General features: G+C 52.1%; 1 protein-coding gene across 1 annotated transcript; it reads right to left on the bottom strand.

The window, feature by feature from the left end:
• Positions 1 to 2,361: 2,361 nt before the first annotated feature.
• ADRB3 (adrenoceptor beta 3) lies at positions 2,362 to 4,064 on the bottom strand (the record flags this gene model as incomplete). The annotated part of the gene is given in 4 exon segments (XM_081220787.1): positions 2,362 to 2,418; positions 2,421 to 3,262; positions 3,265 to 3,298; positions 4,041 to 4,064. Coding segments are annotated over 4 exon segments (957 nt in total).
• Positions 4,065 to 11,208: the final 7,144 nt, after the last annotated feature.

Raw genomic sequence — 11,208 nt, 5'->3', positions numbered from 1 at the left:
CCCTGAACTTAGCCAATGCATTGTATGCTGCAGTCATCCAGCACGTTAAACTTTTGATGATTTACTGGCTATCCTGTAAATCAGCCAGTACAATGGTCTCTGCTCATGGAGTTTAAATAAGAACCCACAAAATGACCCGGGGATTTCCATAGCAATTTTCTTTCCATAGGAAACTGCCTGATAAAGTTCATAAAAATTGAAATAAGGGAAAAAAATTATCAATGAGCTCAAACTTGTGACTCCAGTTTAACTTCAAGAGGATAATATAGATTCCTGCCTCCCAGGAAAGGGAGTGGGAAGGTAGAGGTTATGGAAAGGATGGGAAATGTCAGAATATATTTATAACCCAAGACATCTGTCCAACACAAACAATGGTCTGCGTGTCCAGACACACACACGTACAGCCCCAAGCAAAACTGGTTCCTGAATCCACCACCGGCTTATAGCACGAGAGTTCCCTATGCCCTGATCCCAGGCACAGCAGCCCCATCCTCCTGTGGACACACTGCTCAGTCCCGTGGGCAGAATGGCTTCCAGGAATTTTGGAAAGGGTGGGGAGACAGGAATGTCAAAGGCTCAAACTCTATCTCCTTCACCCAAACAGACTTCATTTTTCGTTTCATGAGGATTAAGAAGAAAGGGGCAAGGATTAGTCCAAATTTATTGCCTCGGTCAAAAGCCAGCTCTAAGAAGGGAGAAAGTGGATTATGCAAAGAAAACAAATGGAGAGAAAAGAGGGCTATGGATACACTGCATTCAGTAATATTTATTAATTTGATTTTAAAAGGAAAAGAAGGAATCCATTCTAATGGTTCACCTTCCCACGAACCCAGGAGCCCCCCAAAACTCTAAAGAAGTCCTTCTGACCCTGCTGTGAGGTAGATCAGAGCCATCCTGTGTCTAAAGTGAGGGAGGCTGGAGCTTAGAGGGCTGTACTGAGGGAACCAGGAACCAAACCCCAAACCTTGACCTTTTCTAGCTGCTTCTTCTCAGCCTGGGTCGCCAGGGCCTCCAGTACACTGACTGGTTCATCAGCGTCTGGGTGGCAGAAGGAATAGAACGAGGGTGCTCTCTGCCGTAAGCACACAGCACACAAGTGAGCAAGGGGATGGGTGCCCAGCCAAAGCCAGCCCGGCTGCTGCAAGGGCAGCCAGATACTCAAGCTGCTGAGGTAGAGGTGAAGTTCAGGGGTGGGGTTTAGAAAACATCTCTCGGAAGGAAAGAGAGAGAGAGAGAGAGAATGGTGAAAACCCACTTGGTAAGGATTCCAGCTCCCAAGCCAGACCCCCTCCCCCTCTCATGGCCCAGTGGTCAGGTTCGGGAGGGCAGAGTTTTCCAGCTGGGAAACTCCACAGGGCTCATTCCGAACAGGCCAGAGGCTCTCCAAGGGTTCTGGATCAATGGAGTTGTTTCTTCAAGGCCTAAGAAAGTCCCCAGGAAGCCCTGAAAAAAATGGAGATGAGGTATCTTGGGGTGACGGGGCAGAGGGTGGGAACAGGAGCTCTAGAGGGAAATGGGTGAAGGTCAGGGACCTTGAGGGGCGCGTGCAGTTACACAAAAGCCTCGGGGACCCACCCTGCCACAAAGCCCAACCCAACTTCAACCCGGCCCGGTTCCTACCCGGGAAGAATTCGCACCCACGCGTTCCTGAGCCTGTCCAGCCTTCATCCCAGAAGTGGATTCTCACCTTCATAGCTATCAAACCTTTCAAAGAAACCAAAGCTGAGCCCGAGGGCTTTGGGGGACCTCTAGTCTTCTAGTCAAAGCCAGCCCAAGAGGTGGCAAGAAATCTGGGCAAAGAAACTGAGCTAGAACACCAAAACTAGAGCTGACCAGGCGAGGGGGGCCCTCGGGCACAGCGGGACCACCCCCCTCCCGGGCACGCCCTTGCTTCTGGGGTGGAGAACAACCGGCCCGCCCTCCTTTGCCTCAACCCCAGGGCAGGATGGGTTGGGATGCGGGAAAAGAAAGGGCCCTGGGTTCCACTTTGGTTCCCTACTCCGTGTCCCCCTTCCCTCGATGCAGAGACCCCAGCCCCATCTTCTCCTACCGAACCCCAAGCTCAAAAAACTGACCGAAGGGGCTTCCCTGGTGGCGCAGTGGTTGAGAGTCTGCTTGCCGATGCAGGGGACACGGGTTCGTGCCCCGGTCCGGGAAGATCCCACATGCCGCGGAGCGGCTGGGCCCGTGAGCCATGGCCGCTGAGCCTGCGCGTCTGGAGCCTGTGCTCCGCAACGAGAAAGGCCACAACAGTGAGAGGCCCGCTTACCGCAAAAAAAAAAAAAAAAAAAAAAAAAATTGACCGAAGGAGATACCGAATGCTTCCTGATCCCGAGCCGCCAACCCCTTCGCCTCGGCTACCTACCAGTCGAGCGGTGGGCGCTGCCTGGGTTCTGCGGGGCTGGTCAGGGCCGCAGGGGCGGGGAGGCAGCGGCGAGGTGCTCCTCGGGCCGGCAGCGGCCCAGCAGGCGGCGGAAGGCGCCGCGAAAGTCAGGGCTGCGGCAGTGGATGAGCGGGTTGAAGGCAGAGTTGGCACAGCCTAGCCAGTTAAGGGCAAGGAAAGCCGGGCCGGGCACTAGAGAGGGGCCCCCGCGCAGCACGTTGACTACAAAGAAGGGCAACCAGCAGAGAGTGAAGGTTCCCATGATGAGCCCCAAGGGGAGCAGGGCGCGGTGTTCCCGCAGAGGCAGAAGGCGCGCCGGTCGCCGGCCGTAGGAGGGCACCCCTGCGGGCCAGGCGCACGGCCCCGCCGGGGCGGGGCACAGGGAGCAAGACGGAGCCCGCGGAGACTCCTCTGGCGGGAAGCGGCCCGGCTCCCGGCGCAGCAATCGCAGCTGGCGCGTAGCCACCGCGAAAACTCGCGCGTAGACGAAGAGCATCACCGGGAGCGGAAGGTAGAAGGAGACGGAGGAGGAGAGCGGCGCGTAGGGCATGTTGGAGGCAAAGGCGCAGCGGCGCGGATTGGAGTGGCAACGCTGCGCCTCGGCGTCGGCCCCGACGTGCCACCATTTGCTCATGATGGGCGCAAACGACACCGCGGCGGACACGACCCACAGCGGGACCACTGCTGCCCGGGTTCGGCGTTTGGTGACCAGCGCGCCGTAGCGCAGGGGGTCGGTCACGGCCAGGTAGCGGTCCACCGCCAGGGCGCACAGGGTTTCCATGCTGGCGGTCACACACAGCACGCCCACCGAGGTCCACAGCTCGCAACCAGTGGCGCCCAGGAGCCAGTGGCCGGTCAGCGCCAACGCGGCCCCCCGCAAACTACCAGGAGCCCCACCTTGTAGTACAAGCCCCACTTGTAGTGCAAGTAAGAAACTACATTTTTAATCTTATTAAATTGTAATTAATTTAATTTAAATAGTCATGTGGATAGTGCAGATCTAGAGGAACCTCTCTTTGTAAATACACTCATAAACAAACATAAAGAGCAGGGGAAAAGCAGAATCATAATCTATAACAAAGGAAAAAGCACTATGATATGACAAGTCACTTAAAATTGAGCTAAAAACCTCACTCCTCAAATTTGCACCAATATTACACGATGCTCTGGTTTCATTTTACTTGGTGGTCTATGCATGCTAGTTTTAAAAAACTCACCTTTGGCAATACAAAAGAAGGAACAAATAACAGGCTTCAGGGATCCAGATGGAAGTTACTAACCGGCTATAGAGTTAGTTTAGAGAAAGAACACTGCAGGGGTTTCTTTTGTTTTGTTTACTGGTATATCTCCAATGCCTTGAATATTCCCCGGCAAAGAAGTCTCTCAGTAAAAATTTGCTGAGTGGCCTCAAGGACAGACTGATCTAATTAAAAAGAAATGTTTGCAGCGGGAGGACCACTAGAGGGCGCGCCAGCCCAGCAGCCAAGAGGCTGGGGAACAAAGGCGGGGAGGCTCTTGGGGTTCCCCTAGCGCTTCCCACGCTCTGGGGTGGCTTCAGAAGAGTAAACCCCGCCACCCCCTCCCATCACCCCTTATGTCTTCCTTTCCTTTTTATTCGTCTGAACGTTTTCTCGTGTGCACAAGCCAACCCACTGACCCCGAGTTCAGGATGGCCAGCCATCTATGGGCAGTGCAAGGTCCCCAGCCCTGGGACGCTTAATAAATGTCACATTTTGCGCCTCGAATAAAGGAAATGGAGAGTCACAGGCAGAAGCCCAGGCCGGGAAATCAGGAGGCGGGCTTCTAGACAGTTCTTTACACTCACTGGAAACCCACCAGGTCCCAAAGGTTGTGCTACACATTTTAACCCAGGTAGATAGTGTTACCTCCATTTTACAGATGAGAAAATTGCATTTCAGAGTGATTGGCAAAGGTTACATAGATCGTAAGTGGATTGTGAACCCGGGACGTTTTCTTTACAAAACCCGTGGAATTAACACTGTGTCATCATCTTTGAGTTCACAGATGTCGCTACTGAAGGCACTGCTTTCTGTGGGATCCAGTGAGGCTGGAGACTGAAAGTTGGGGTTCAGTTGGAGTCAGGGGAGGGGAAAGAGAGGGAGTTGCATTGCAGCCCTTCCTGGGGAGCTGAAGGAAGGCACGGTCAGCACTCAGAGGGGCGGGGTGGACCCACCCTTGGCAAAAATCTTCAAGGTTCCTTCTGCTATGGAATGAATGTTTGTGTCTAGCCCCAGATTCATGCATGTATGGTGGTTACCCCCGCAATGGGATGGTTGGGGGTTTTATTTTTTATTTTTTATTTTTTTGGCCACACTGTGGCATCTTAGTTGCCCAACCAGGGATCAAACCTGCGCCCCCTGTGGTGGAGTGCAGAATCTTAACTACTGGACCACCAGGGAGGTCCTGGGATGGTATTTAGAGAGGGGGGCTTTTGGGAAGTTAGAGTTAGGTTTAGATGGGGTCCTGAGGGTGGGCTCCCCTCCCATCATGGGACTGGTGTCCTTATAAAAAGTGAGGAGTGACCAGAGTTCTCTCTCCCCACCACCGTGTGAGGACTGAGAAGGCACTGTCTGCAAACCAGGAAGAGGGGTCTCACCAGGAACCACACCTGCCAGCACCTTGATCTTGGACTCGCAAGCCTCCGGAACTGAGAAATCAGTGTCTGTTGTTTACGCCGCCCAGTCTGTGGTGGTGGACACCACCCTTGCCTCCACTGTATCCTTTCTGTGCTTTGGGACGGCTTCCCCCTCTCCTCACATCAAGACGAGCTCCCAGTTAAAGATCCCACCTATTTCACAAGCTTCTCAGCTCATCTGAAGCACCTGAGGTTTGGGAATCACAGGGGTGGTGATGGAATGTATGGGCTTTGGACCAAGCAGGTTATAAAAATGTCTAAATGTGTTGGGCTTCCCTGGTGGCGCAGTGGTTGAGAGTCCGCCTGCCGATGCAGGGGACGCGGGTTCGCGTGCCCCGGTCCGGGAAGATCCCACATGCCGCGGAGCAGCTGGGCCCGTGAGCCATGGCCGCTGAGCCTGTGCGTCCGGAGCCTGTGCTCCGCAGCGGGAGAGGCCACAGCAGTGAGAGGCCCGCGTACCGCAAAAAAAAAAAAAAATCTAAATGTGGGCTGTGGCATGGGCAGGCTAACCCCCTACCCCCCCAAGCCCCATGTGTGAATTAGGAATACTTGTTATACTTGTCCTACAAGGTCCTGGGGCCATTTATCAGTCTTGTCAATGTCAGACCCCTCACATGCAGGTCAGGCACAGAGCAAGAACACAGGAAGTGTCCGTTTCCTTTCCTCCTTGCTTGTGGTGTCATGAATGTGAAGGTCACTTTACAGTTAGCGGAACCTTGAGCTCAGGACAGAAAGCTTTTTAAAAACGGGATTTCAGGCATCAACCTGTGAGTGGAGGAGATATTTGGGGGTGGGGGAGAACATTTGGGGACTGAGGATCTTGAACATAAGGGTGAAACCGTGCAGATTGGGACTTGAACCCATGTTCTTTCAACTGAGGTCACACACCTGGTCTCAGGACTTAATGAAGCTCAGGTTCTTGATGTCTCATTGCAGAAAGAATTCAGTGAGAGACAAAGTGATATGTGAGGAGTGGATTTATTTAGAGAGAAACACACTCCACAGAGTGTGGGCCATCTCAGAAGATGAGAGTGGCCCCAGGGTATGGGGTTGTCAGCTTTTATAGGAGTGAGTAATTTCATAGGCCAATGAGTGGGAGGAGTGTTCCAGCTATTTTGGGGAAGGGGCGGGGATTTCCAGAAATTGGGCCACAGCCCACTTTTTGACCTTTATGGTCAGCCTTGGAAATGTCATGGCACCTGTGGGTATGTCATTTAGCTTGCTGATGTGTTACAGTGAGCATACACTGAGGCTCAAGGCTTGGACCTATTTGGTTCTAATCAGTTTATGCCATGTCCTCGAGCTCTGTTATTCTTTTAAAGGTTGTGCCCTGCCCCCTTCCCTCCTGTTTCAAGGGGACTGGGGACACAGGTCACCGCTCTCACCCCAAAGCAAGAAGAGTGCATTGTGAGGCTCAACACACATATACACACACAAACTCACGCACTTGCTCAGGACCTGGATTCGCTCTGGGCTACTCCACACACACCCCTCCCAATTTCCCCTCTACTTGCTGTGCTGGAATCTTCTGTTGCCCCTGCTTGGTGCCCCAGGAAGTTGGCCCACAGGGCAGCATCAATGGGCTCCCTTGTCCTCTGTCTTCTGGCTGGACTGGACCATCAAGGAGCCTGGAAGCAGAGCCAAGGGCAGGAGGCCAGAGAGGGTGAGTTTCTACCTTCCAGCTCTTTCCCTGTGCCCAGCCAGGATGGCAGGTGACAGCTCCTGTGAGGCCTCTCCCTCTCTACCTCTCTCTGTCTCTCTGTCTCTCTCTCTCTGGATTCCAGTAAACACCTTCCTCACTCCTTCAGGCCCAATTCCGGCCCCAGGCACCACGATTTCCCTTTTGGTTTTCCAACCTCCTGCCCTCAACTTTGTAGTTCATCCCTTTATTAACTCTCCTCAAATTACCTGACTTAAGTGACCCTGACCAACACGTCCCTGAAGGCTGGTTAGGGCCAAGGATCTGGCCTCCTGCTGGCCCCTGGTGACCGCAGTGCCACTCTTCCTCAGTTGCCACCAAAGGCTCTCACCTGTTCTGCTCTCCCGGCCAACACACAATACCTTCTACGCCTGTGAGGCCCCATCTCAGGTGGACACACCAGGGTCATCCGTAGGAGGGCCCCCCAGGCAAACCGCCCTGCCTAGAGGTCAACACACCCACTCTCTCCAGCACCCTTGCATTGTTTCCACAGTGGGAAGATGACGATTCCCAAGGAATTAAGCCCAACAATCTGTTCTTGAAGTCCAGGTAAAGACTGTAGACCCTGCTCTGAGCCATTAAAACTTTTTTTTGCAAACTCTAAGCCCGAAACTACACTAAAACATTAAATTCATCATTGGAAATCCTTCACATCAGCTCATGTGTCCTGTCACCATGGCCCCGTGTTCTTTAGAGGCTCTTGTGCCCTCTTATACGACAAGTGATTCCTAACCTTCCTGCCCCAGATGGAGATTCAACCATTTACAAAAGAGCTGTTTAAAAACAAACAAACAAACAAGCTCACAGATACAGAGAGTACAGATTGGTGGTGTCAGAGGCAGGGGGTGGGGATTAGGAGAAATGGGTGAAGGAGGTCCAAAGGTACCAAAAAAAAAAAGACGTTAAAGAAAATAGGCAGGACTTCTGTGGCAGTCCAGTGGTTAAGACCCTGCGCTTCCACTGCAGGGGGCACGAGTTGGATCCCTGGTTGGGGAACTAAGATCCTGCATGCCACACGGTGTGGCAAAAAAAAAAAAAAGTATACAAAAGAAAACAGGGAGATTCTCCACTGACTAGAGGATAACAGAGGATCGTTGAAAAGAAAGAGCTCTTAGCGTAAGAAGTAGCCTTGCCGTTGAGTTTATCGGAGGCAAAGCAGCGCTAAGAGTCACGAGTATACAAAAGGGCTGAATGCTGGGGGGCCCGGAGACATGGCATGAAGGTGTGTGTCAGTCAGCCATCAGCTCGGGTTTGCAAGCAGGGCCATCCAAAAATGAAATAGGAGAGAGATAGTATGAGGAGACAGACGGCCAGCCAGGATCAGGATGGACAAGGGCCACGGAGGCACTCACAGAGTCCACCAGGCAGTGATGCTACAGATGTGTCTGGAATGGAAACCACAGCTCCATGAAGAAAGGCTGCATCTACATCTGGGGCGGTAAGTATAGAAGAGGAGCCCAGAATCCCTTATTGTACAAGAAAGCACAGTAGCCTGCAAAGACCACTGGGGGGTTGGCAACAGGACACACCAGCTAATAGGAAGGAGTCCCAGTGGTGAACCAGGAGCACTTTCAGCATCAGATAACATTAGGAATGGATTCAAACAAACAAACACACCGGCTCACTTCTCTCTCACTGCCTCCCCTACACTCCCTGGCTTCCACTGGAGTGTGATTCCTCCCTGATTCTGGAAGCCTTTCTCCTCTTGTGGCCCCTGCTCCATCCTCCCCAGGCAGCCACTCCCAGGACCCTCTCCCAGCACTGCTTCCCCACCCTGGTCCAGCTCGGCACAGTCTTGTTGAGATGGACTCTAGGGAGGGCCAGTGCCCACTTAGGGCTGTTCTTAATTTCCCCTGATATTATTTGTTAACCTCACAGAGCATTTCATACTGCAAGGACTGGGCCTGTGTGCCTGCTTGCTACTCAGAGAAATTCCACTTCCTTCAACTGATAAGATGGGACCCTTGCCCCTCCCTGTCTACGGGTCAAGTAGAGCAAGATGGGATGGAAACTGTCCTACCCGCCATGTCCTCCTTAAACTATCCTTGGCTCTCTCTGTTTTCTTTCTTTTGACCTTCCCTTGCTCGAAGGGAAGACAGAAATAAGTAAGTTCGGCTCTTAGTAGAAGCACCCAAAAGTATTCCAAGTGGCCTTTGTCAAGAGTGAGAGTAGGGCTTCCCTGGTGGCACAGTGGTTAAGAATCCTCCTGCCAATGCAGTGGACATAGGTTCGAGCCCTGGTCCGGGAAGATCCCACATGCTGCAGAGCAACTAAGCCTGTGTGCCACGACTATTGAAGCCTGTGTGCCTAGAGCCCATGTTCCACAACAAGAAAAGCCACCGCAATGAGAAGCCTGTGCACCACAACGAAGAGTATCCCCCGCTCGCCGCAACTAGAGAAGGCCCGTGCACAGCAACAAAGACCCAACACAGCTAAAACTAAATAAAATAAAATAAATTAATTAAAAAAAAATTAATTAAAAAAAAAAGAGTGAGAGTAAACCCATGGTCCCTGCCCGTAGGAGCTGATACTTGATTACAAGGCTTCCTATGAATGAGTCCCTGCTCCGTAAAGAGGCAGAAATCACCATAGGTGAAATGTCTGGGCAGGAAACAGAATTCAGCAGTTTGTCAAAGACATAAAATGGGGCTTCCCTGGTGGCGCAGTGGTTGAGAGTCCGCCTACCGATGCAGGGGAGACGGGTTCGTGCCCCGGTCTGGGAAGATCCCACATGCCGCAGAGCAGCTGGGCCCGTGAGCCATGGCCGCTGAGCCTGCACGTCCGGAGCCTGTGCTCCGCAACGGGAGAGGCCACAACAGGAAAAGGCCCGCATACCGCAAAAAAAAAAAAAGACGTAAAATGTCAATGCTGAGGGTCCTCAGAGATGTTCAAACACACCCCCCTCATCTGACAGACGCTGAAACAAAGATGCTGAAAAAAAGGCCCAGAGAAGGAAATAGCTCTTCAGTCTGGTCCAGGACTCAAGAGTTATGTGGTGGCAGCCTCAGGCCCAGGCTAGTATTCTTCCCATATCCACGGCCCCGCCCTCTGGCTCCCCTGCAGTCCTCAGACTCCCCTCAGCTTCCCTTGGCAGCCCTCTCGCTCAGGTCATTTTGAGTGTGGAGTTTTCTAAGCAGGCCCCTTCCCTAGAAACTCTGCTCTAACCAAACAGGCAGGTCTGATAAGGAACAAAACAAACCTTTTCAAAACAGTCCCACCCAAGGGAGGGGGATGGGCCACTTTGTTTTCTTGTGTGGTGAGAACAGGGCTGGCCTGGAACGGAGGCAAGACTGCGTCCTGGTCCTGCCTCAGGCGTTTCACAGCTGTGTGACCTTAAGCAAACCCCCGTTCCTCTCTGGGCCTTTGTTTTTTGTTGGTTGGTTGGTTGGTTTTGTTTTTTAATAAGATGGAGATAACTATTGTCCTGGATGACCTATAAAGTACCTGGCCAGAGCTAACATTTGATGATTCCGTAGTTTTCTGGGAGGATAGTTTTGAGATCTTTAGTATTGCTTTCTTACCACCTCATTCTACAGCAGCACTATCCAATAGAAACATACTATGAGCCATATGGATATGTGTGTGTGTGAGTGTATATACATATATATTTCTTCTAGTCCCATCAAAAAAAATAAAAACAGGTGAAGTTAATTTTAATAATAGATTTTACTTAGCCCTATATATTCAAAATATTATGTCATCATGTAATTAGTACCAAACAAATTATTGAGATATATTACATTATTTTTTTCATACTAAGTCTTTGAAATCCAGTGTGTACTTGTGATTGTGGACTAACCACACTCCAAGTGCTCAGTGGGCACTTGTGGCCACTGGCTACCATGCTGGACAGCATAGGCCTAGGGTTTAGCTCAGGAGTGACCAAACCCAACCAGTCTTCCTACCTCGGGCCTTACCCTCCTGTAGTCCATTATAAAAAGAACATTGTGTCACTCCCCAGCTTAAAAGATGTCTGATATCTCCTGCTCTTGGAAGACAAGGTCTGCACACCCTGTCATGATTTAAAAGACCCTCCACGGGCTTCCCTGGTGGCGCAGTGGTTAAGAATCCACCTGCCGATGCAGGAGACATGGGTTCGTGCCCCGGTCTGGGAGGATCCCACATGCCGCGGAGCGGCTGGGCCCGTGAGCCATGGCCGCTGAGCCTGCACGTCCGGAGCCTGTGCTCCTCAATGGGAGAGGCCACAACGGTGAGAGGCCCGCGTACCACAAAAAAAAAAAAAAAAAAAAAAAAAAAGAATCCACCTGCCAATGCAGGGGACATGGGCTTGAGCCCTGGTCCGGGAAGATCCCACATGCCGTGGAGCAACTAAGCCCGTGCGCCACAACTACTGAGCCTGCGCTCTAGAGCCCCCAAGCCACAACTACTGAAGCCCGTGCGCCTAGAACCCATGCTCCACAGCAAGAGGAGCCACCGCAATAAGCCCGCGCACCACAATCAAGAGTAGCC

The sequence above is a fragment of the Mesoplodon bidens genome (genome assembly GCF_964165515.1).
Source record: "Mesoplodon bidens genome assembly, chromosome: 20".
Taxonomy (NCBI): Eukaryota; Metazoa; Chordata; class Mammalia; order Artiodactyla; family Ziphiidae; genus Mesoplodon; species Mesoplodon bidens.
This window is presented reverse-complemented; position numbering and strand designations above follow the sequence as displayed.